The sequence below is a fragment of the Rhineura floridana genome, chromosome 21 (genome assembly GCF_030035675.1).
Source record: "Rhineura floridana isolate rRhiFlo1 chromosome 21, rRhiFlo1.hap2, whole genome shotgun sequence".
Taxonomy (NCBI): domain Eukaryota; kingdom Metazoa; phylum Chordata; class Lepidosauria; order Squamata; family Rhineuridae; genus Rhineura; species Rhineura floridana.
Window position 1 is genome coordinate 14,883,671 of NC_084500.1, and position 27,646 is coordinate 14,911,316.

At 40.8% G+C, this 27,646-nt stretch overlaps 1 protein-coding gene across 8 annotated transcripts in view; it reads left to right on the forward strand.

Annotated features, from left to right (window-relative positions):
* Window positions 1–27,646, forward strand: part of BCAS3 (BCAS3 microtubule associated cell migration factor) — a 602,771-nt gene that overhangs the window by 171,486 nt on the left and 403,639 nt on the right. For all 8 annotated transcript variants that reach the window (XM_061605390.1, XM_061605386.1, XM_061605382.1 and 5 more), the window contains exon 14: window positions 1,303–1,436. In XM_061605390.1, coding sequence (XP_061461374.1) covers window positions 1,303–1,436 — 134 coding nt within the window. The remainder of the gene's footprint in view (window positions 1–1,302; window positions 1,437–27,646) is intronic.

A 27,646-nucleotide genomic window follows, 5' to 3' on the forward strand; every position in this document is an offset into this window, starting at 1 on the left:
TTTCTTGGGCAAAGTTGACACCAACTTTGTGCCTTCCAAAACTCACCAACAACTCACAGTAATTATGTTGCATTTGGAGGAGACTAAATGTGGCTGTGAAAGAAAGACTTAATTGCAGCTCTGGCTTCAGTGTGAAACTCAACACAGCTTGGGCAAATAAATCACATCATCCATAATGCTTCCTGCTTCTGCGTCTTTCGCTTTTTGCCATGGAATGTCCCAAAGCCTTAAAAGAAGTAAGTCTCTAACATGCATTGTGGAATTTTGCGCAGTATGTAATCGTCTGCACAGAAAATTTTAATCCCCGTTACCTGGGAGAAATCCCCATTTGATTCAGTAGGATTTATGTCTGAGTAGACATGGTTAGAGACTGTGCTGTGAATTAGTTTTATTGGTAACTTAGGCTTATGCACCTATTTGGGAGTAAGCCCCATTGAACACAACGGGAGTGGCTCCCAAGTAAACATGCATAGGACTGCACAGTTAAACCAGCATATACCCCTTTGTTGCACAGCTGAAAAGAGCAAAAATCTTTTAACACCTCTATTCCCATACCAAGGTTAACTTTGGAGACCTGGCCCCTCTATATTACACACAGATGGAGGCACTGCTCTGACTGCTGTATCAAAAATGGAAGTGAAATTGGGGTGGGTGGGTAGGGATGGGGGGTTAATTCATTCACATTTAAAGACGGACTTATCTAATTCACACTTTCGGAAACAGTATACGAACCAAAATACAGCTATCCTTCAAAATTCACACTTCTCAAATTTTGTTGTGCCATTGTGCAAGTAACATGTACAAAAATGCATATACTAAGGTAAAGTATGAATATAAATGCATATATTAGTGAAAACAATGTACAAAAATGCATTATAGTAGGGGAAATTGCTTTGCAAAAACGTATATATCAGTCAGAACTACATACAAAAATGTCTATATTGGGAGAAATGTGCACTAAAATGCTAATGAATTTTCATTTTTTAAAAAATTGCAGACTGATATGAAAATGTGGAGAACTTGATTGAAAAAATGAGAAACTAAGAGAAATTGGAATTGACAGATTCACCGATCCCTAGTGTGTGTTTAGTGTGTGCGTGTGCATGCGTGGTGGTGGGGAACTTAAGCAAATTATTTAAATGTGTTTCATTTGCACAGAATACAAGCCTTGGCTGTGAGCTTCTTTCTTGATGTCAGTTCAGATCAGATCCAAACTAATCTATGTGTTTGGACCACAGGTCTTGGCCAAATTAACCCCCTATTCTGTGTGTATCTGTCTCCCTTTGTTTTTTTTTCTCCCAGGCATGCTCCTGGTCACAACAGACACATTGGGCCATGATTTCCACGTTTTCCAAATTCTGACCCACCCCTGGTCATCTTCGCAAAGTGCCGTTCATCATTTGTACACGTTACACCGTGGGGAGACTGAAGCCAAAGTAAGTCACATAAGGAAACCACAAGGCTTTTTATCTGACTTGGCAATTGGGGGAATCTATGTGGGTGTCCTTGGAAATTGCTTGTCTTGCAGTCAAGTCAGAGGAAGGCCACTTCAGATGAATTCGCGTGTTTTTCTAACAGACATATGTGTGTGTGTGTTTAATGTGATAAAATATGGCTGCATTTACTCTGAACTCTCAAAAAGTTTGCAAAAAATGAGTGATTTGCTATCATTAGGAATGGAAGAAAAAACAGATTCACTTTGCATTTAAATCAAAATCAAAAGTCCCACTTTCTGAAACAATATGCCAACTGGAACAGAGCCATCCTTCGAAATTCACTTCTCTGAATTCTGCAATGCAGTCTTCCAGCCAAGTAATGTGTACAAAAATGCAAATACTAGAGTATGCATAAAAATGCATATAGTAATGAAAATAACATACAAAATGCATTAGGAAAAGTGCAAAAATGTGAATATTAAGCAAAACTGCATGTGAATGTATTTATTTTATTTAACAAAATTTATATACTGCTTGAATGTAAAGATCTCTACGTGGTTTACAAAAAAATTAAAATTCTCAATAAAACAGTTAAAATATTTTAAAAACAATTAAAACAGCTGCTATCTAAAAAAATTAAATTAAAATTTAACACGATTTATATACAGATGTGTATATTAGGAGAAATTCATACTAAAGTGCTGATAAATTTTCATTAAAAATCTGCAAACTGATGCAGAAATGTGAAGAACTGAACTTAAGATTGGAAAAATGAGAAATGGACAGAAACTGGAATGTATGGATTTGCCTGTCCCTTCTCTCATGTGACTGGAATGTCAAAGGAGCAAACTGTTAACATCGACAGGTTGGTGTAGAAGACTGCTGTTAGTTGAAAGGAAGATACACTGGTGGCCTGTCTCTCTTTTCAGCTGACATGATCTTCAGGACTGGGCTTCAGGACTGGACATGGAACTGAAACAGCCTTGGTCGCTCTGGTGGATGATATGAGGAGGGCGTTGGATAGGGGAGAATACACATTCCTCGTCCTCCTGGATCTCTCAGCGTCTTTCGATACCGTTGACCACGGTATCCTTTTAAACCGCCTGGAGGGATTAGGAATAGGGGGCACTGTTTTACGGTGGTTCCGTTCCTATCTCTCCGATAGGCATCAACGGGTGGCATTGGGGGATGAGGTTTCAGACCCTTGACCTCTCAATTGTGGAGTGCCACAGGGTTCTATCCTCTCCCCCATGCTATTCAACATCTATGTGAAACCGCTGGGAGCTATCATCAGGAGTTTTGGGCTGCAGTGTCACCAATATGCGGATGACACTCAGCTCTATCTCTCATTTAAGTCCTCACCAGAGTTGGCTGTGAATACCTTGTCCAAGTGCCTGGAGTCCGTAAGTGGATGGATGGGAGAGAACAGGCTGAAACTAAACCCCAACAAGACCGAGGTGTTGCTTGTGGTGATAAGAGAAGGTTGGGAGATTTTGACTTGGTGCTCAATGGGGTGAGATTACCCCTGAAGGACCAGGTCCGCAGCCTAGGGGTCATCCTCGACTCCCAGCTGTCCATGGAGGCTCAGGTCTCGGCGGTGAGCTGGGCAGCTTGGTATCAATTACATCTGATACAGAGGCTGCGACCCTACCTTCCTGTGCATCTCCTCCCACGAGTGATACATGCCCTGGTCTCCTCTCGCTTTAGACTACTGTAATGCGCTCTACGTGGGGTTACCCTTGAAAACGGTCCAGAATGCGGCGGCACGCTTGATAAAGCAGAGCCGTCGCCGGGATCATATCACCCCAGTGTTGGTAGACCTACACTGGTTACCAGTTGTTTACTGGGCCCAATTCAAGGTGTTGGTGTTGACCTTTAAAACCCTATATGGTTTCAGCCCAGTTTATCTGAAGGAACGCCTCCAGTATCACCAATTATGCCACCAGACAAGATCAGCCTCACAAGACCTTCTCTCGGTCCCACCGGTCAAAACAGCTAGGCTGGTGCGGACCAGAGCGAGGGCTTTTTCGATTGTGGCCCCCACCCTCTGGAATTCCCTTCCTTTTGACCTTCGACATGCCTCCTCCCTGACGGGTTTTCGCCGAGCCTTAAAGACCTGTCTATTCAGGCAGGCCTATGGGTTTTCTGGGGTGGACTAGTTTTATGATGTATTAATTGAAGGATGGTTTTAGATTAATTGATGTTGTGGCTGTTGTTTGTATATTGATTTGTATATTGTATTTTGTATTTTGTACGTCGCCTAGAGTGTCCGTTAGCTCGGACACATAGGCGACTAACAAATAAAATTTTATTTTATTATTATTATTATTTTGAGCAAGGAAGCGATTTTTGCCACAGCAGATCTGGAGTGGCACATACCCACTGGGGAACATCTCATTGCTACCTGTATGTAGAGCACACATTGAAAATGCCACAGAGAAACCAATGAGGGGCATTGAAATTGGTAACCACGCCCCCTCTCCACCAGTTCATAAATTTGAATAGTCCACAGATGCCTCCAGATGTTGCTGGACTACAAGTCTCAGAAGCCCCAGCCAGCATGACCAGTGGTCAGGGATGTTGGGAGTTGTAATCCAACAACATCTGGAGGGCACTGTGTATGCTACCTCTGTATTATATCCCCACCGAAATCAGCAGGATGTAAAATTGCACCTCTTCATTACTGCTCGTATGGATATTTTAAAGAGGTGCTGAATATTCTCCTGTTTCAATTTTCAGGTCTAAAATAGCTGTTTTGATGGGATAGAAATACTTTATTTACTCACGTACCCATTCACTTGCTAACTTACCCTATTTGTAAGTTGCCTTTCAGGGCGAGCCTTTCAGAGGCAGCATATAATAATTAACTGCTGAACAAAAATAACCAAAACGATGCCGTTTTCTCTGGGGATAGCCAATGTGGTACCCTCCAGATGTTGCTAGACTACACGTCGTACATTCTATGAATATTGGCTATGCTGACTGATAGGCATTAAGAGAGGGAAGGCAGCACAACCATCCATTTATTGGGAAACAGCATCTCTGTATTTAATATTGGAATGATTATGACACGGTTCAACCTTATTCAATCATAGGAATGCTTTTAATGATAGTATATATACATTTCTTTTTTAGGCAGTTGGATTTGACTTTAGGTAATTTTAAAAAATTATCTCAGATACAGTGGCCACCAGCTTAATTAATTGAACATTATTGTTTGGTGATATTTTATCTGATATGATTTAGAATATAATGTGAATAACGTAATTCAAAAGTTCATTAAAAATAAATGCAAATGGCTAAGGATAGCAGCAAAATAAAATGGAAGTCAGCAACGGTCAGTCAAAAGGCCTGGAAAAAATGTAAAGGTCTTTTGAGCCAACTAAAACTTTGAAGAAAGGGAGCCAAATCAAGTACTTAAGGAAGGGAGTTCCATATGTGGGGCCACCACTGAAAAGGCCTCTCCGTTGTACACACCAATCTGATTTTTCTTAATGGCCCAGAGAGCAGGCTTTCCAAGGCCATACTTAGATCCTAGGCAGACTTATCAGTGTGTAGATAGTTCTTCAGATAACCTGTTGTGAACCATTAAAGGTTAAAGCCACCATGTTGAATTGAGCTTGAGACCAATAAAACTGATGTACAAACAGCCTGGCAGCTTCATTCTGCATCAGTTTAAGTTTCCAGACTGTCTCCAAAGGGAGCTTATTCAGGGGAAATTACTGTAGTTTTAGTCTAGAAGCAGCCAGTTGTACCTGGAGAACCAGACAGAAGAAGAGCTCTGCTGGATCAGGCCAAAGACCCATCTCGTCCAGCATCCTTTTCTTACAGTGGCCATCCAGATGCTCCAATTGGAAGCCTAGAAGCAGGACTTGAGTGTACCAACTCTCTCTGCACTTGAAATCCCCTCAAGTGGTATTCAGAGGCATGCTGTCTCCAGCAGTGAAGGTAGAGAAAGATGGTAAAAAAACACCTCTAGCTACCAACACCACTTGCACCTCCATAGATAGCACCTGGTCCAGGAGAACAACCAGACCACAAGCCTGGCTCTTTGGAAGAAGTGCAGCCCCATCCAGAACCAGTTATCAAAGGTACCTCACTAAAGACTCCTGAGTAAGCTTAGCAGTCATGGAATAAAAGGGGAAGTCTTCTTGTGGATCAGGAACTGGTTAAGTAGCAGGAAGCAGGAAGCAGGAATAAATGGAAAGTTTTCCCTGTGGAGGGCTGTAGAAAGTGGAGTCCCCCAAGGATAGGTATTGGGATCTGTGCTTTTTAACTTGTGCATAAACAATCTAGAGTTAGGGGTAAGCAGTGAGGTGGCCAAGTTTGCTAATGATACTAAATTGTTCAAACAAAAAGGGATTGTGAAGAGCTCCAAGAGGACCTCTCCAAACTGAGTGAATGGGTGGTAAAATGGCAAATGTAATTCAATGTAAACAAGTGTAAGTTATGCATATTAGAGCAAGAAATCTTAATGAACTGGTCTGAACTGGTGGTGACTGATCAGGAACGAGACCTTGGGGTCATAGTGGACAGCTTGATGAAGATGTCGATCCAGAAGGCAGCAATTGTGAAAAGGCAAATTCCATGAATGGCATCGTTGTTGTTGTTGTTGTTATGTGCCTTCAAGTCAATTACGACTCCTGGCGACCCTATGAAGCAGTGACCTCCAAGAGCATCTGTCATGAACCACCCTGTTTAGATCTTGTAAGTTCAGGTCTGTGGCTTCCTTTATGGAATCATTCCTCTCTTGTTTGGCCTTCCTCTTTTTCTACTCCCTGCTGTTTTTCCTACTAAGATGCATCCAAACTCAGAGGAAGGCAATGGTAAAGCACCTCTGAATACCTCTTACCACGAAAACCCTATGAACAGAGGCATCATTAGGAAAGGTATTGAAAATAAAACTGCTGATATCATAATGCCATTATATAAAGTAAATCTATAGTGCTTCTGCATATGGAATACTGTGTACAGTTCTGGTCATCTCACCTCAAAAAGTATATTGTAGAGTTGGAGAAATTTCAGAAAAGTTCAACCAAAATGATCAGGGGGGTAGAGCAACTCCCCTGTGAGGAAAGGTTGAAGCATTGGGGGCTTTTTAGTTTAGAGAAGGGCAAGTAAGAGGTGAAATGATCGAAGTGTATATAATTATGCATTGCATAAAGAAAAAATGGATAGAGAACAGTTTTTCCCCTCTCTCATAACTCTAGAACTTATAGACATCCTCTGAAGCTGAATGTTGGAAGATTCAGGACTGACAAAAGAAAGTACTTCTTAATTCAGCTCATAGTTAATTATGGAATTCATTCCCACAGGAGGAAGTGATGGCCACCAACTTGGATGGATTTATAAGAGGATTAGACAAATTCATGGTGAAAAAGGCTATCAATGGCTACTAGCCATGATGGCTGTGCTCTGCCTCCATAGGTAGAGGCAGTATGCTTCCAAATACTTGTTGCTGGAAACTGCAGGAGGGGAGAATGCTCGTTACACTCAGGTCCTGCTTGTGACTTTCTCATGGGCAACTGGTTGGGCACTGTGAGAACAGGATGCTGGACTAGATGGACCATTGGCCTGATCTAACAGGCTATTCTTATGTTTTTATGTAATCTCAGTCTGGCTCTGTGGTTTTCCAGCCAACTAACAGCACCTCTGCCCTGTCTGGATTCAGCCTGTTTGCCTCATCTAACTGCTATCTAATTACTTCCAAATACCTCTCAAGAGTTTTCATCACCTCCCTGGGATTACCAGAGGGAGATGAGAGGTAGAGTTGTGTATTGTACACATATCAATCACATACCTACTCAAACCTCCAGATATTCCCTGAAAAATGCTTTGGGCACAATCCAGCAAAAATTAAGAACTTTTAAAACTTTAAAAAATCGCATTTCAGTGAGGGCTTTAACTTTCTCCAACTTCAAATAATTGGCTTTGGAAAAAGTGGAAGTTCGTCTGGGTCCAGGGTTGATTTGATTTAAATCACGATTTAAGTCACTCTTTGAAGGACTCAATTTTAATAATTTAAAGCACAGTTTAAATCCCTAGTGAGGAAGATTCTATTTAATCATCTTTTTTTTTAGTAGAAGTACATTATTGTTTAATATAACCTTATATTAATACAATACATATTCAGAGATGTAGATTTCATTAGAAGGTAGATACATAAAGCAATTAATCTGAATTGTTTTCAGATTAATTTTAATCAAAAAATGGGGTGATAATTTGGTCATTTTAGTACTAAAGCAGAATGAATTTGTGAAGTCATTCAGGAGATGAACCAGCTCCAACTGTTCAATTAATCATGATATTATTGTCATGATGTGCCAGAATCACTACCACCAGACAGGCTTTTAAACTGTACTAATAATTTTATTTATTTATTTATTTTTAAAACTTATATACCGCCCGACTAGCAATAGCTCTCAGGGCGGTGAACATAGATACAATAAAATACAATATAATACAAAAACATCAGTCTAAAATCAAATTTCACAATCTAAAAACAGCAAAGGCTAAAATCAAATTACAAACATTACAATCGTTAACAAAAAATTAAAATGCCTCGGAGTAGAGAAAGGTTTTAACCTGGTGCCGATAACAATAAGATTGTTTATTCTTCTTGTTAGTTTTCTTCTTCAAGAACCAACATTAACAAAGCATTTACATGGATTTTTGAATGGTTAACTTTTTCCGTTTTTAGATAAATGTAAAATTCTGTAAAAAAAATAAAATTTAGGTAATTTCAACCACGTCAATATGAGAAACTTAAAACATTGGGTGGTACAGTTAACTCAGACTACTTCTTCAACTTTGTCTTCTTTGTTCGTTGGAAGAGAAATATTTCTCAATTTGGTATGGATTAGTCTAAAGGAAGAAAAAATTCTCTCTACACCTACAGAAGAGGCAACTGTTGTTAAGAAATGGGTTACCACTTCAGTGGTCCGCTCCTTGTTCAGATCTACTCGATCTCCCCAAATTTTCTATTCATTGACATTCTCTATCTTTGCCATTAGAGAGAGGCAAGGCCTAGAGAGAGAGTAAAAGAGTGTGGACTTCATGTACCCCACCTGCAGAATAGGAATGATCAGGTTGTCTCCCATCTCCATAAACTACTCTTAACATTATTCATAAAGTATAATTAGAAGTTGTATGATTAGAATTCATGATGATATCTTTGACCTAGGCACTTTTTTTACTAACTGTTTTAAGAACATTTTGAAATCTGATTTAAATTAAAAAACTTTTTTTTTAAATTGATCTTTGTCAACCCTGGCTGGGTTCTTTCCTTGTGAGAATATTCAACTGTTTTCAGTCCTGTCCAGTGTGATTGTTTCACTTGGACTCTGCAGGTTTCTTCTTCCCAAGTAAATCCTGACCAATTAGGGGACCCATATAATGAATAGGATGATATCACTAAGGCAAGAGAAGTCAACTGAGAATAAGGGAAAGCAAAAGAAGGCAATGTAAGTGAATGGGTGAATATTTTCATAAGGGGGTGATGAAAAACCATCAAGGAAAGGGAAGTGTATTCAACAGTGTTCACAAAAAGGCGTGGGTAGCTTTAGCTTGGCTCTAATTTATTTAAATATATGCAATTTAAAGTTGGCTCAGATACTAGGGTTGAGAGTGAACTTTATAACGATCAAGAGGCCAACGAGGAAGAAAAGAGAAAGTCTGAGCCACTTTAAAACCAGCCAAGTTGGCACCCTGGTGGGCAAGAGGCATTGTGCCAGGTTGTACAGCTCCCCAGCTTCTTAGAAGATGTCTGGCAACGATGCCAAATTGTTGGTTGTAGATTGCCAAGGATATCCTATCATTTGGAACGTTTATGTAATTGCACGTATATGTTTTTAGCCTTTGTGTGTAACAAAGTACATCCACTTCAACAGTCGGGGGGGGGGACCAAGGAATGTGGTGTCTTGACAATGCCTCCTACTGCAAAACCCCTTGTGTACATTGCACTGGCTCCTACAAGGATCTTTGAGGGTGTGCGTTTCATGTGCAGCCCGTAATTCTCAGCACTGAATGTCTTATGATTTCCAATGAAAGATTGCTTTATTTACTTGTGAAAATGTTTTATAATATATATACCATATTGATCTGAATATAGGCTGCACTTTCCCCCCAATTCTGTCTTGTATAAAACCTGAGTACAGCCTATAATCACACTCGTATAAGTAGATAAGGCATGATTTAAGATGAGGTCTCGGGAACCATGCTGAACTTCGGAATACTTCTGTAGTTTTTGTAAAAGAATCACTTGCACTTCTCAAGAGGTGGTGCTGGCTGCTCAGTGAGTTATTCATTGTGAGACGAGTTGCATGCTTTTTTTAGATTGTAACAAATACTGGACGGTGTGGTAGATTTATGGTATTTTTTCTTTCAATATAGGTATGGCCTATACTCAGGGGCCACTTATAGTTGGACCAAATATGGTGTGTGTGTATACATGTTCACAAGCACACGTATGGGCAGAGATGCCTAAAACAAGGAATGGCAGTTGTGTGCAGCTGCTGAGCTGAGTTGATGTGGGACATGGACATTATTTATCCCTGTCTGAACTAAGACTGGACTGAATATCCTCATCTCCCATGTTTTGCAGATAGTTCGTTCCCTTGGAATAGTATCTGTGTGTGCATATTTGATTACTTTCACTGGGGAGGACAAATTATAAGAACTTTGGATGCTGGTGAGGGGCTTACCTTTAAAGGCAAGATGGCTGAGCCCCCCCCCCCATTTTTGTAACTGAAAATAGTTTTGCTACAGCCTTGTAACATTCCTTTGGCAATTTGGAACACAATGCCCTATGGAAATTACTTTTATGTCATAACGTATTGGCATTCCCAGGTTCATTCTTTGGGGCAGGGGATATAGCTGCCCCCCCCGCCAACCACTCTGTGCTGTATCTGAAGTAGTATGATCCATTCGGCCACTCATTCTGCTGCATATCTAGACCAGAGAAGGCCTGAGTTGCTTTCTCTAGTTTTATTCCTGCTTCCCTGACAATGATTGTCTCCCAAAGCAGCTCACGTTAATTTAAAAAAATTGAGCCCCTCTCTGTGGCCAATGTGGCCTTAGTTTCCAGAGGGGTAGCCATGTTAGTCTCTTGCAGCAAAAACACTCAGAAGAGTCTTGTGGCACCTTTCAAAGATGAATGCATTTCTTACTGTAGATTCAGATGCGCTTCTTCAGATGCTCCAAGTGAAATCTTAGTTGGCAAGTATATAAAGGAGAAAATTGTAAGGTGTGAATTGAATGGCAAAAATTGCAGTTGGTGATCATTAGAGTTGAAATTATGTTAAGTAGGCACACCTTTAACCTTTTATGGTAGGTGATAATTGCTGAGATGATTGTGTTAACACCTATTCTGAGGGAGGGGCAGAGGGAGGCCAGGTTGGGCCCTTGCTGAGGGCCCCTGCAGTCCAGAGGGGCCCCTGAAATGCCCCTCCTTAGGGTAGGAGGGTGGCGTTCCTGTTCAGTGATCTGCGGCAGCATCGGGTCCTGCAACCCAAGCTTGCCACAAATCATGGAGAGGGTGCTCTCAGGTACCCCCTAATACAGACAGCATGGGCTTCAATAAGCCTTCCTGCACATCCCACCTACCTTTCCCATCAGTGTGAATGCTGTGTGCACTGTGTGCACATTCCTGCCATCACCCAAGATGGCGCCAGGGGCTTCCCTAAGGGGCTGATGCTCCCACCGCTACCTTGGGTGATGGCAGGGGTGCGCACTACATGTACAGGTCATTCACATGACATGAGAGGTAGGTGAGACACACAGGCGGGCTTATTAGCCCTGCACCACCTGTATGGGAGGTGTTGGCCTACAGTGCCATGGGTCCAGGGCAGGCTCGTGCCCAAGGGCCCAGTCATGCCTGGTGCTGGCCTTGGGGAGGGGTCACCAATCAATGGGGTGCACCTGAAGCATCCTGAGTTAATCACATAATTAATTTCTGGAACTTGCTGCCACAACATGCAGTGAAAGCCCACATTTTTAGATGGCTTTAAAAGGAGATTAGATTAATTCAGGGGGTCGCCAGTGTGGTGCCCACGGAATACATGTGCCCACAGAAGCTTTCCCTGATGCCTGCAGCATCCTCTTTCATGGCCAAAATTAGGCTTTAAAGAAGCATTATACTGTAACCAATAGAACAGGATGAGACGTGTGCTTGGTATGCAGTGTATGTTTGTGGGGAGGTGTATGCCTGCAACAGTTTTTTTCTTTGTTACATAAGGTTGGATTAATTAATCAAAGATTGTTCTATATCAGAGGTGGGGATCCTTTGGCCCTCCAGATGTTGCTGAACTACAACTCCCATCATCCCTAGCCATTGGTCATGCTTACTGGGGCTGATGAGGGTTGTAGTTCAACAACTTCTGGAAGGCCAAAGGATCCCCACACCTGGTCTTTATCAGTGGCTATTAGCCATGAAAGCTATGCAACCAAATGGGCAGCCTGCCATTGAATGCCACTTTCTAGGGAGCTTTCACTATCGTAGAACATATTGGATTTGTGCCTTTGACAAATGCACTTTGATGAACCACAGGCTCTGTATGTCTGCTGCAGAGTGTGTGTCTGTGTGTGTGTAATTTGTCTGGGAGAATCATTGGGCAGTGTGTGGTTGACCTTAACCTTTCCACTGCTGTTTTTCTGCTGCAACCACCCCCTCTCTTCTGTTTACTTCTGCTTAACCCCCTGACTGGGGACCTGAGAGACCTGAACCATAGGGAGGACTCTGAAGGGAGCCAGGAATTGTGCCAGGGAGTCTGAGCAGAAGAACGCACCAAAACACATTAGAGCCAGGAGGAGCATTATTGTCCAAGAACAGTCCCAGTTCAAACAGGAAGCACTTTCATGGACCCTCCTGTCCAGGAAAACCCAATGGCCAGCCTGAGTGGGAGGGGCCAGTCCAGAACTTAAATAACACTTCACTGCCCAGGGAAATACTCTGAAGTGCACTTCCTCCCCATCCCTGCGTGCACCCCATGCCCTCCTCAAATCTGCTCTGGAGAGTTGGGGAAAGTCCTAGAACAGTGGAGGGAGGGGGGGAGTTCAGTTTGCACAATCAGAAATCCTTGCACTGACAGGACACATTAGCTGGCCACCACCCTATAAATAGTTGAATAAATAAAATACATTTAACAGCTGGAGTGGGGAACTCCAAATGTGGCTAAACAACAGCTCCCATCAGCCCCAGCCAGCATGGACAGTGGTCGTGGGTGACGGGTGATAGGTTAGCCAAGCTCTTATTTGCACAGTAGCTGGGGTTTCCAGGCACATATTCACCACTGAGTGATTAGTTCCACCCTCAGTCCCTATCCACCATGTATCAAAGTGCTTTAAATGCTGGGTATTGTTATCCAGTAAGTGAGGCACACCATGTTCTAGAGATACGCTGTCTTCCTCTGTAAACAGATTAAGGTTTAGTGTACGGCCCAGCTGCACTTGTCTCTTTGATCTTTGAGCATAAACACACACATGCATACACACACATACCAAAAGGCCCATGAGCCACCTTATCTCTATCCCAAACAAATAAACGCAGTGATAACGAGGTGGGCTGGTGGCCAGAAAGCCGCCCTGTAATCTTTTTGGCTCTCTGACTTTTGCTTATTCTGACTCTCAGGCTGTTGTCACAAGCGAGTTTGCTTGTTAAAACACAGAGGGCAATGTAATCGCTCTGCCATGTGCCACTGAAAGGCTGGTGTTACTTTTCCAAGCCACGTAAAATTTGTTTTCCTCAATGCAAACTTTGTCAAAAGTATGTGTAAGGTTAAACTTCATGCGCCACTTCATGGTGACTCCCAAAAACTCAAACCCTATTTAAATTAAGGGCTGGCTTAGAGGGGGTACATAGAGCCTACACATGAAGCAGGAGCCAGAAGTGGGTCTTGGGGACAAATCCTTGCTCAGTCCTCATTGGCATTTCCAGAATTCAACTGAACTTGGTTGACACTCTTCTTGCCAGATCAAAGTAGACAGTGGTTTCACCACAGAGATGCGGGGACAGAGCAACACTTTTGTTGGTGTCCTTCGGAGAATATAATGGACAATGGCTGCTTTCAGTTTAATGCCAGGAGGTTCAGGTTGTGTGCAACTGTAGTCTCTTTTTCATTGTATTTTTTTTTAAAAATGCAGGGAGCAAGACCAGGTTCACCCACCCTGCCATCCAGTTGCACCTGTTCATCCTGTGGATATGTTGGATAGCCATGCTCCATAACCTTCTCCTTCCCAGTGTGAACAACATTAGTGGCCTGGGAAGAGTTCTCCTTTCATTCCAGGCATGGGCAATCTTTTTCATCCTGAGGGCCATATTCCCTTCTGGACAACCTTCTGGGAGGCCACACGTTGGTGCTGGACGAGGCCAGAGGCAAAAGTGGGCGAAGCAAGAAAAGTAAAACTCACCTTTGTATGGTAGGCTAGTTTTTACATATACTCACACACGCCCTCACTATCCTCCTATCCTGACAAGCAAGGGGCATCATCACTGTTCAAAGATGCATCCCAGACAGGCAAAAACCCTTGGGGTGCAAAGCAGGACCAGTGAAGGAGAGTTCTAAGGGCCAGATAAAGAGGCCTGGAGGGCCGCATTTTGCCCCCAGGCCTGCGGGTCCTCATCCCTGCTTTATCCATTTCAACTGCTTGCTCTCAGGTGTGAGCTGAAGCATGGGTATAAAAAGGAGCACGCTATAAGGTACATCAGAAGAGGAACTCTGCCCAGGCATTCTTCATTTGTTCACTCCAGGCGAATGAAGGACCGAGAGCTATGCCAGGTGGAGGCTAACTGGGAAGCTCATGAGTCACCGGTTGCCTGGTGATGCAGTAACTTATAAACACCACACTCTCTCACACCCTCTCTCCCGCAGTCCCTTGTACCATCCTAATGCCTTTGGCGAGACAGAGACTGTGCTGCAGCCACCTCCGTAGCAATGGAGCACTTGCATAAACATTAGCTCAGTCTCCCCAACCCTGGCCCGATCCTCCAACCCTCAGAACATCTCTTCTTACCCCGTGGTATCTTCTTTCTTGTAATTGACATGGGAATAAAACTTTAAACAGCGGTTTCTAAATGTACTCAGTATTGCGTTACTCAATAGGTCTGTGATTACCGAGTGTACGTTTTCAATGATCTTTAATGGGAAAGGTGATTTTGAAATAGACAGCGCAGGCTAGGCCCCGGGAAGCACCTGCCTCCCCTGAAACTTAGAGAAGGCCTTGAATATCTGAGCCAGCATTCCCCAAACGTCTGAGTATTGACACAGATACTGTTGTTCTGAACGAAAACGGGAAGCATTTGTACTTGAAAATACCGGTTGCAAAATACCATGCTGAACGTTTACCAGAGTGTTTCAACAAGGCTGAAGTCATCAACTGATAGCATTGCTTGCCATGTAAACCCAATTGTGCCTAATGCCATCCCCAGCCTCACAAACCTTTCTGATATTGTTCACTGTCAAAGGACGGGCTGTTGTCATCCCGAAACAATTTAAGATTACATTTTAAGAGCCTGGAAGGGAACATTCCAATGCCACACTTTACAGGCCACTGATCACAGAATAATACCAGTAAGAAGGAGGAGGAATTTTCTGCAGATGTACAGGAGGAAATCTGCATTGCCAAAATCCAGGAACCTCAGCCAGTGGGCTACTGAGTCAGGGGCAGACAGATGTCATTCAGAGGATGTGTGTTATTCTATTTTTATTAGAATATCAAGATCCACCAACCAGCACCAAGTGTAAAATCATGATTGGGGTGGGGTGGCAACATGCTCTTAGAATAAGGAACAAGGTACCTGTGACCACATGCGCAGCTGAGGAATTTGTTTTCCATTCCAGAATTGAGCTCACAACCCTTTGTTGTTGTTGTTATGTGCCTCCAAGTCATCATGCACAAAATCCACTCCTGGTTTTCTCCCTTAAGCTTTCTCAGCAGCCTACTTTTTTGAGAAAGAGAAGGGATGTGCTTCTCACTCTTAAATTGGAAGCCTTGGTAGTCTACTACAAATCACCCAGAGATCTACCAGTAGCCCTGCCTTCTGGCCACCTAGTTTTTTTCCTGAATTGACAAGCCAGGAAATCCTGGGCACCCCATTGCTTTGGGTATTGGTACTATGTGGACTCCCAGCATCAGGCCTTCTGCTGCCGGGGCCCCTTGTGTGAGATACCACCAATTGCTGGAGAAGCTACAGCCCATTGACAATCTCCTACAAAATAATCTGGAAATTATGAATATAAATGCTCTATGCCAGCCTTTCCCAACTAGTGGGCCACCAGATGTTGTTGGACCACAACTCCCATCAGACTCAGCCAGCTTTGCCAATGGTCAGGAAAGATGGGAGTTGTGGTCCAACAACATCTGGTGGCCCACTAGTTGGGAAAGGCTGCTGTATGCAATGCATTCATCTCCTCTACAAGGATGCTCATTCCCTGAACAACTTGGGTCCAGGATACCTTAAGGACCACTTAAGCCCTTGTATCTCAGCTTGATCACTGAGATCAACTGGAGGAGTGCTGCTAGTTGTCACACATGTGACAGAGGCCCAACTGGCCTCAACAAGAAGTCGGGCATTTAGTGTTACCAGTCCTGTGCTGTGGAACACTCTCCCAGCAGAGGTTCAGCAGCCACCCTTGCCTTTGACTTTCAGCTGTCTCTTGAAGACCTTTTTTATGCCAACAGTCTTCTGCAGCTGTTTAATTTTGATTTTTGATTAGCCGATCACCTTAATGATTATCTCTAATTTTATTTTTAAAATTGTATTGTATATTTTAATACTGTACACCACCCTGCTATGTTATGATATTGTGGTACAGAAATACTTTTAATAAATAATTAAGACTACAAGAGATTGTGAACAGTATTCCTGATCATAATACAACGCATCTGGCCCTGGGGGAGATCAGCGGGGAGATCTGAGACCCAGCTAGAAATCCAGACAGGTGGGGTGAGGATCTCCAATTCTGGGGCAGGGATGTCCAGATCCAATGGCCCCTCAGGGTCAATGGCAGTGTGAGGATCTCTGTTGTAGTGTCCTGCTCTCCTTGGGCCTTATCAGAGGAGACTTCAGGTTTGAGCAAGTTTCGTTAGAGTGTATCTGTTTACAATTCAGACTGTAAATTCTTCTTCTTGCTTATGTTATGCTTAAGCATGTACATTGATGGGGAGATGTTTTACTTTACCTCCATAGCAGAGCACATGCTTTGCATGCAGAAGGGCCAGGTTCAGTCCTCAGTGTCTTTAGGTAGGGCTAGGAAAGACCCCTGCCTGAAACCCTGGAGAGCCACTGCCAGTAATAATAGACAATACTGAAGTGAATAATCCAATGGTTTGAGGTGGGTATATGGTGGCTTTCTATGGGTTGCATCCAATGTAGTGCTAAGTTAAAGTCTCTTAGCTGTATACTTGTTCCACTGGTGAAATGTTTTGCGCCAGTGGGATCTTGTTGTGCATAAGCAGGCTGTTGGTAATTTTGTTGCACAGTAGGTAGCGCAATCTGCTGCGCAACAAGTTTCCGCTAGCATAACTGTAGCTTTGGATTCCCGCTGCTGCTCCCTCCCTGCTGTCCTTCTGTTGGCAGGTGAAAATCTATAGTTTATTGACATTTTAAGTATAACTTTCTGTATGTTTCTCTTACATGTTTTTAACTGTATTTGTTTTAATTTTTGCAAGCTGCCTTAAGTCCCAATTCAGGGGAAAAGGTGGCGTATAAATATAATTTAAATAAATGAATGAATAAATGAACATTAAAACCCACTCGCCCTTGCACTAGCAGAGAACAATGGATGCATATGTAAAGTGTGGCACCAAATTGTGCGTGCATGTTAGAAGCTATACTCTTTTAAAAAAAAAAACACCATCAGCAGCAATACTCAATAGTTGTACCAAGTCCTCTTGGTCTGTCCCACTGAATAAAAATCCAAGGGATATGTTTACGGACATCAGTTTTGCCGCCCCAGATTCTGAGTTGTGCCTGGGCTTGTAGACTTTCACTGGGTAAACTGACCCTTTGATCACTGTGTTATCAGAAGCTGATGTCCCCGGAGTGATTAACAAATCTGAGAGGGGGATGAAATTCCATGCCTCGTGCTTTTTGCTTTACTCTACTTCTCAGGTTTGTTTCTCAAAATGGGACCTCTGTTTCCATTTCATCGCTTGTAAGTATGTGCCACCTTTGATGCAAAAAACCTCCATGAAATCAGAGAGAGGTCAAACTTTTTAAGTGGCATGAAAGAACAAATGTAGAAAGTCAGAGGTGGCTACTAGGAATGGGCAAATCTGTCAGTTTCGTATGGAATTTCGCCTGATCTAATGCATTTTTTACTTTGTTCCCACTAATACTTTTTATGCACACTCTTCCCTAATAATGCCTTTATTGTATGTATTTTTGTTTGGAGAACTGCAGACTTGAAGAAAGGTGCAAATTAGGTTGGTTCGCATTAAAATGCAAACCAAACTGAATGATGCATGGCTCTTGGTGGATGTGAGCCATGCACCTGAGCTTTGGAGGACCACTAACAGAGACTTCCTTGAAGAACTCAATGATCATACAGAGATATCAAGAATTGGCCAATCCTTAACATATCCTGGATCCAAGTTAAGAGTTTGTAAATTAATACAAGAGTCTTGCATTTGGCCTGATAGCATCTGTGCAGCTAGTTCAAGCTTTTAAACACTGACATCATGGACTGGTGGTAGCCTGTCCTCACCAGCAGTCTAGTTGCAGCTTTTTGCACTAGCTGGAGCTTCTGGACAAAGCCCAAAGTTAGCCCCATATAGAGTGCATTGCACTAATAGAGTCTTTAGGTTTCCAGTGCATGAAGCACTGTGGTTAGGTTGTCCCTGTCCAAGAATGGCTGTAGTCAGCATACTGGTCATAGCTGGTAAAAGGCAGTCCTTGCCATTGAGGCTTCCTGAGTCTCTCTTTTTTTTTTTTTAATAATTTTTATTAAAATTTTTCAAAAGACAAACAAAACAAAGTCAAAAAACATAACAATACAACAACAAAAAAATTAAAAAAAATAGTTGACTTCCGATTTGTCGCAGATCAGCTATAAGTATATAATATACATCAAACCTGTCCCTTAATGTATACATATAGGATCACTTTTCTCCATAGGCTGTCTTAGTTAATCGTCAAATCCCAATATCATCATTTTATTTTGATCTTTCAACAAAAAGTCTAAGAGAGGCTTCCATTCCTTAAGAAATGTATCTGTCGATTTTTCTCTAAGTAGACATGTCAATTTATCCATTTCTACTAAGTCCATTAATTTCAATAGCCATTCTTCCGTTGTTGGTGTTGATTCCATTTTCCACTTTTGTGCATATAATAATCTTGCTGCCGTAATCATATATAATATTATTCTTCCATATTTCTTTTCTATTTGTTTATCCATAAAACCCAATAAAAAAAATTCTGGTTTTGACTGAATATTTATCTTTAGAATTTTTTGCATCTTCCTACCTATCTGTGCCCAAAATGATTTTGCCTTTTTACACAGCCACCACATATGATAAAATGATCCTTCTTGTTGTTTACATTTCCAACAAACATTAGAAACATTACTATACATTTTTGACAACTTTTCTGGAGTCGTGTACCAACGGTACATCATTTTATAGAAATTTTCTTTAAGATTATAGCATAGTGTAAATCTCAAGCCTTTTTTCCACATATTTTCCCATTGATCCATTTGTATGTTATAACCAAAATTTTTTGCCCACTTTACCATACACTCTTTTACTTGTTCTTCCTCCATATCCATTTTCAGTAAGAGTTTATACATTTTCGCAATTATATTTTCATCATTTGTACACAATCCTATTTCAAAATCAGATTTACTTATTTCAAACCCATACATTTTCTTGTCCATTTTATATCTTTCTAACAATTGTAAATAGGCAAACCATTGAAAACTGTATCCTTCCTTTGTCAGTTGTTCTCTCTCTTTCATTATATATTCTCCATGTACATTTTCTAATAGTTCTTGATGAGTTAACCATTTCTCTTTTCCAGCCATTTCTCTTCTGTAAAACGCTTCTTGACTTGAGACACATAATGGTATTTTCGAATAAAACCTTGGTTTATATCTAGTCCATATTTTCAACAGAGGACGTCTTATAAAATGATTGTTAAAGTCTACATTTACTTTTACTTTGTCATACCATAGATATCCATGCCATCCCCACTTCAAATTATGGCCCTCCAAATCCAATAGTCTTTTATTCCTCAATAAGATCCATTCCTTTATCCAGACTAGACAGCAGGCAGCAAAATAAAGTCTCAGATTTGGTAATTCCAGTCCTCCTCTTTCTTTGGCATCTTGTAGTAGTTTAAATTTAACTCTTGGTTTTTTTCCTTGCCATACAAATTTAGAGATATCTTTTTGCCATTGTTTAAAAGGTAAATCAGAGGATATTACGGGTATTGTTTGAAACAAAAACATCATTCTCGGTAATACATTCATTTTTATCACAGATATTCTACCCATTAATGACAATTGTAGTTTATCCCATCTTAGCAAATCTTTCTTAATCTCTGTCCATAATTTTTCATAATTATTATGAAACAACTTTGAATTTTTATTTGTCATAATGATACCTAAATATTTCAACTTTTTCTCTATTGTAAAATCTGTCTTGTCCATTAACTCTTTCTGTTCCCTTAAAGTTAAATTTTTCACCAACATCTTTGTTTTTTGATTGTTGATCTTAAATCCTGCTAACGGTCCAAATTCTTTTAATTTGTCCATCAATACATTAATTCCTTCCAAAGGGTTTTCTAGTACAATTATCAAATCATCAGCAAATGATCTCAATTTATATTCTTCTTTTTTTATCTTTAATCCCGAAATCCTTTTATCTTGCCTTATATCTCTAAGCAGCACTTCTAAGACCAGAATAAATAAAAGGGGAGATAATGGACATCCCTGTCTTGTACCCTTTTGTATTTCACATGAATCTGTTAAATCTCCGTTAACAATTATCTGAGCCTTCTGAGATGTATAAATCGATCTAATCCATTTTATAAAATTGTCTCCAAAATCCATTTGCTCCAAAACCTGAAACTTAAATTTTCAATTCAAATTATCAAATGCTTTTTCAGCATCTAAAAAAAATCAAAGCTGCTTGTTTATCATTTCGTTGTTCTAAATATTCCAACACATTCAAGACATTCCTGACGTTGTCACGTAATTGTCTTTTAGGTAAAAACCCTGATTGATCTTCCTGGATAAATTGTTGCAATATTATTTTCAATCTTTCTGCCAAGATCATTGTAAAAATTTTATAGTCATTATTCAATAGAGATATTGGCCGATAATTTTTTGTTTTAGTTAAATCTTGCTCCTCTTTAGGTATTAATGTTATATTAGCATTTTTCCAACTATCCGGTATCTTTCCCTCTTGCAGAATAAAATTCATTGTAGACTGTAAAGGTAGCAAGAGTTCTTCCTCCAAACATTTATAATACATTGCAGATAACCCATCTGGTCCTGGCGCCTTTCCTAATTTAATTTTGTTTATAGCTTCAGATATCTCTCTTGACGTAATAGGGCCATTAATAGCTTGTCTCTGAAAGTCTGTAATTTTAGGCAAATTCTGTTTAGATATATACTCTTCTATCTTTTCAGATGGAATTTCCTGACACTTGTACAATGTTGAACAATATTGATGAAAAATCTTTTTGATTTTTACATTATCTGTCAGCGTCTCATCTCCTTCTTGTATCTTTAAAATAATATTTTTTTGACGTTCTTTTCTTAATTTATATGCTAACCATTTCCCTGGTTTATTTGCAAATTCAAAAGTCCTTTGTTTAGCAAAATTTAGTTTCCTTTCAATTTCTCTAACTGTCAGCATTGATACTTGCTTCTGTAACATTTTAATTTGATTTACAATAGAAACTTTAGTTGGATTCTTTTTCAATTCTTTTTGTTTTATTTCTTCCAAAATTAATTGCATTTTCTGTTGTTTCTTTTTTTTAATTCAGAGTTACATTTAATAAAATATCCCCTCATAAATGCCTTACTTGTATCCCAAACGATATTTTCATTTGTTCCTTTATGTAAATTATGTTCAAAAAACTCTTTTAATTTCTTCTTACATTCTTGTACTACTTTGTCATTCTGTAATAAAGATTCATTTAGTCTCCATCTAAATCCAAGATTTTTTTTTTTTTAAGTTAATATCACAGGATTGTGGTCCGAAAAAGTTTTTGGTAATATATCCATTTTAAAAATATCCTTCGCTAGAATTTTAGACATCCAAATCATATCAATCCTCGAGAATGTTTTGTGTCTTTCTGAAAAATAAGTAAACTCCTTTGCGTTATCATTTATATATCTCCAGGTATCCACCAATTCTAAATGTTCCATCAGTTCAAAGCAAATCTTCGGTAATTTACCCTGTGTCTCTTTAATATTTTTTTCAGAAAGTCTATCAATTTTTGGTGAGATTACCCCATTCCAATCACCCATGACGCACCAATGATCGTATGAAAACTCTGACAATTTTTCCATAAGTCCTGTGTAAAACCTTGTTTTATCTTCATTGGGGGCATAAATACCCACTATCAAAATGTTTGTACCCTGTAAAGTAATTTCAACCCCCACAAATCTACCACTATCATCCAGTAATACCAATTTAGGAAGCAATTGTGGGTTAATGTAAAGAACAACTCCATTTTTTTTTTTTGGTCCAGCCGAAATAAATTCTTCACCCAAATTTTTACAAATCAAATATTTGGAATCTTTCTTCTTAATATGAGTTTCTTGTAAACAAATTATATCCAATTTTAATTTTTTCAAATAATGAAACACTTTCTTTCTCTTCTGCGCCGTGTTGGCTCCATTTATATTCCAAGTTAGATATTTGTAATCCATCTTTAAGCGTGTATTTTAAAATGTGCCTGATGCTCCTTTTAATCCATCATCTTCCTTCCCCTCCTCTGCATGTTCTTGTTGACTTTGTTTCCCAGGAATTATATCCATATCTTTAAGTTTATCTTCTTCCATGTCTTTTGAAGCTTTTCTCAAGAAGTCCCTTGCTTTTTGAACAGTATTCAATCTATATTTCTGTTGTCTGAATGTAAAGATCACTCCTTCTGGAACATCCCATCTAAATTGAATTTTGCATTGCTTAAGTTTTTCTGTAAAGAAAGCATATTCTTTTCTCTTACGTAAAAGTCTAATAGGAATTTCTTTCATCACCAGTATTTCCTTACCATCAATTTTAAAGGTATTTTTAAAGTGTTGCTGTAATACCATATCTCTGGTCGTCTTCTTTATAAAGTGAACAAGCACATCTCTTGGAATTTTTTTCATTGTTGCATATCTGGAATTAATTCTATAAACTTTGTCTATTTCAAATTTCATCCGATCTTTATTCAAATCCAGAAATTTTACTAAAGCATTAACAATTTTATCTCTGATGTCTTCACCTGTTTCCTCAGGGATTGCACGGAATCTCAAACAATGTTCTTTATTTCTCATTTCAGTCACAGCCATATAGTCCAAGTTTTTTTCTAATTCCAGATTTAATATATCTGTTCTATTCTCCAAGATTTGTACCTTTTCTTTAGTATTTTTTGCATCCTCCTTTATTTGCCCAATTGTCCCTTTAATCTCATCCACTTGTGTTTTAATATAGTATTTTATATCTATCAATTCAGTTTTCATTTCCTGTTTTATATCATTAATCCCTTCCATTATTTTTTGAAACATATCTGGGGGTATAGCCCCTTCCTGTGGGTCAATTGAACCTCTTCGCTGCTGGGCCTTAGTTGCTTTTTTAGTTGTCATTCTCGAAAGAAGCCTTTAATTTCTGATATTAACCACTGTTCCAAAACCTAGAGGCAGTCTATTTCTTTTTTTTTTTCCTCCACCAACAAAAGAGTTAATATTCCAGGCCTGTTATTATAGTCCGGCCAGCACAGCACAGTTCTTATCTACGTCCAGGAATGCAAAACAATTCTGGTTCACAACACCAAGCGATTAGTAACATATACGAACAGCAGATTCGTCCAAAAAGAAATAGTCCAAGGAAAAAAATAGTCCAAAATATATTTCCATCAAATAATAATTACCTCTCATCCGTTTTTAAACTTTAAAACTCCAAATTCAGGCCAGCTTTTTGTCGTAAAAAATATATATATAAGTTGTTTACATTTTCTTTCTTCCTTAATTATATTTAAAAGAGAAAAAGTATGACTCACCCAGATTTCTCAGTTGCTGATTCGTAAACAAATCCCTTTTATTGTAGTAATTTAAGCCAAATGATAAGATTTAGACAGAAGTAGGCTCGCTGGTTAAGGACGTTTTTTTAAGAAGAAAAAAAAACACTTCGCTTTTTTCCAGTACAGCTTGCTGGAAGTCCTGACTCCATCTTCAGCCGATCGGCATGCCTTCTTATCTCAGGGATTTCCTGATCAATTCCAGCAGCCGACAGCTCAACGAAGTCCTGTGGAAAATCTGATCGGTTCTCCTATACCTTGGAGAACATTTAAGCCAGTCAAAGTTTCTTCTTGGCTGGCTTTTAAACTGAAAAAAGCTTCCTCTGAGGCAGAGATCTCTCAGAGACAGTCACCAGCTGAGCACTCACTTCCGGGAAGTCGAGGCTTCCTGAGTCTCAAGTGACATATGGATCCAGGCTCACTTCCAAACTATGTTATCCCTGTTTGGGCGGTTTCATGTGACCATTCCAGGAAGCATTGCTCTTGCATTTTGTTTGCCCTCAGTGAGGTCAGCGTGACTCCAAATCCAATTGGCTGCCTACCATCGTGACATCATCATGATAGCTGGGATCTCTGATTGGCTGTGATCACTGTAGGAAGAAACAAAACAAAACATAAAAGAATGCCAACCCAAACATAAAATTATTTATTTATTTATTTATTTTATTTCATTTTTAAACCGCCCATAGCGAATAGCTCTCTGGGCGGTGTACAAAAGATTAAAAGTACAGAAATACAAAATATCACAATAAATAAACTGAAACAAAGAGATTTAAAATTGTAACATTAAACGCTTTAAAATGCCTGGGAGCATAGCCAGGTCTTAACCTGGCGCCGAAAAGATAGAAGCGTCGGCGCCAGGCGTATTTCTTTGGGGAGGCTATTCCACAATTCGGGGGCCACTACAGAAAAGGCCCTAGATCGAGTAACTGTCCTCCGGGCTTCCCGATGGGTTGGTACCCGGAGCAGGGCCTTAGACGCTGAGCGAAGTGACCGGGTCGGTTCATAGCGGGAGAGGCATTCCACAAGATACTGCGGTCCCACGCCGTGTAAGGCTTTATAGGTCAAAACCAGCACCTTGAATCTGGCTCGGAAGCAAATAGGTAGCCAGTGCAAATGGGCCAGAACAGGTGTTATATGTGCTGACCGGCTGGTCCTCGTCAGCAGTCTGGCTGCTGCGTTTTGCACTAGCTGAAGCTTCCAAACTGTCTTCAAGGGCAGCCCTACGTAGAGCGCATTACAGTAATCCAACCTAGAAGTTACCAGAGCATGAACAACTGAGGCGAGGTCATCCCTGTCCAGATAGGGGCGTAGCTGGGCTACCAACCGAAGGTGGTAGAATGCATTCCTTGCCACCATGGCCACTTGCGCCTCAAGAGACAAGGAAGGATCGGAAAGAACCCCAAGACTACGAACCTGTTCCTTCAAGGGGAGTGTAACCCCATCTAGAACAGGGTAAGCATCCACCATCTGGGCAGGGAAGGCATTCACCAACAGTGTTTCAGTCTTGTCTGGATTGAGTCTCAGTTTATTAGCTCTCATCCAGTCCATTATCGCGGTCAGGCAGTGATTCAGCACATCCACAGACTCACCTGTAGAAGATGAAAAGGAGAAATAGAGCTGCGTGTCATCAGCGTACTGGTGGCAACGCACTCCAAAACTCCTGATGACGGCACCCAGAGGCTGCATGTAGATGTTAAAAAGCATGGGGGACAAAACCGACCCCTGAGGGACTCCACAATGGAGAGTCCAAGGAGTTGAGCAATGTTCCCCAAGTACTACCTTCTGGTGACGATCCGCCAAGTAGGAGCGGAACCACTGCCAAGCAGTGCCTCCAACTCCCAACTAAAATGATGCTGAAGAATCAGAAGGGAGAGGAGATGATGAAAAGAAAATGGTGGCCATTCACATGCTTAAGGCAGGGCTTTCAGGAATTAACTTCTGCCCTGCAAAAGCATTATTTTACACCTAAAAATCAAGATGGGTGAACGTTCAGCACAGCCTCAAGTTTACTGCAGTATTCTAACTGGAGCAGAAAGATGCAAGGGTGCCAGCTTTCAGTATCCAAGGTCTGAGTGAATGTTACTTGGCCAAGACATGGGAAAGATTCCATGCTGAAATAAGCACAGGATCCTTCATAAACCCAGTGACCGAAGGGTGTTCGGACTAGTGGGACACTCCATACTTGGGCAGTGCAACGGAGGAGGCTGTTAAACAAATCCCGAGAAGAGTTTGAGAACAGTGAAAACCAGGCAGTAATTCGACCCTTCCAAGAGGTTTACAGCCAACAGCACCACCTTCCATAGTTCTTTACAAACACCTTTTTGGGCTGAAAAAATATTGGTTTGGCTCCGGAAACGTTCCTTTGCTTCAACTGCTACCAGATGCAGAACAGTGGCTGAGCTTCAAGGAAAGCTTCCAAAAGAAATACCAAATTGGTCTCACCAGGGATGCTGTTTTGAGTCTGAAGAGTTACTTGCTATACATGCAAATGAGAATTTCTGTCTGAAAACCATATCTGGAACATCCAGAATGTATCTCCTGAGCTTGAATTCAGATTATCCATTGGGCTAGTGAAGTTCTTGACTGAGACAGAAGTTTGAAGGTTCAAACTAAAAGGGAAGGAACAGCTTGCTTATTCCTTATTCCTTATTCTTATCCTGCTCTTTCTCTAAAGAACTCAGGATGACGTACATGGTCCATCACCATGTTTTATCTTCACAACTACCCTGTGAGGTAGATTCTGCCAAGAGAAATGATCATATGAAGCTGCCTTATACTTAATCAGACCATTGGTCCATCTAACCAAGTACATTCTAGCAGGCCTCAGCTCTACAGACACTTACAGAAATGAGCTTTTCCCAGTTCTATTAATGGGGAACCTTTTTTAAAAATTGGAAAGCCCAGAGATTCCAGAAATTAAATGTCGAGCTTCTTGAAAATGCAAAGGGGATGCTCTTCTGAGCTATGGGTCCAAGGTTGTCTGGTCAAAGGACAGTACTGAACTTCATGTGGGATTGGTTCATAATCATCGACATGGTGAGCATGGATTTGAATCCAACTCTGCCTGGCCCTGTCCAAGACATTAGCCATGGCTCCATATTGGCTCCCCATAAATTCCCTTACTGATGCAGAAACACAGTCCCTTGATCTTTCTTCTCTTTTATAAACTACTATGAACTCTACACCCCCCCCTCTGTGCCAGAATGTAGGCCACTACTTCTTCTGTCAGAGGAGAGGGGCTGCTGCCTCACTACATTAGTCCATGTTCCTGAGGAGTCAGCACTGAATCTCTGCAGAGATAGCTGTTGGTCAGTTTTGCTCCACCAGCAGCTGATCTTGTCTGACTAGACAAAAGCGGCTGCTGACAGAACAAATAATGAACAGCGTCTTCACTGCAGCCGCATAAAAAGGCAAGGCTGATGTGAGGTGGTGGTAGTTGTTCCTCTCCTTTCACTCCAACTTCCGAGAGATAACAGCAGGGGCAGCCAACGTACCAACTTGTGGCCCTTCAGATGTTGTTGGCCTATCCATCGGCCCCAGCATGCATGACCAGTAATCAGGGATGATGGGAGTTGTAGTTCAGCAACATCTTTTTAATGTTTTTAAACCTTTTTTAAAAGATGTTTTTAAAGCTTTTAACATTTTAGCATGTGTTTTATAATGTTTAAATGTTTAAATTGTGTTTTAAATTGTTTTTTATAAGATCTGTTTTAAATTGTATTTGTTTTAATGTTTTAGTTACAGTAGGGCCCCGCTTATACGGCGGGTTAGGGACCAGGCCCCCGCCGTAAAGCGGAAATCGCCGTAAAGCGGAACCCATTGACTATAAAGGGTCACATCGTGCAAAAATGCTGCAAAATTGGCTTTGAAACGGGGAATTTCCCCTAATTGAAAGCCGCCGCATCAGCAGAACGCCGGAAAACGGAATGACGTAAAGCGGGGCCCTACTGTACTGTAAACCACCCAGAGAGCTTCAGCT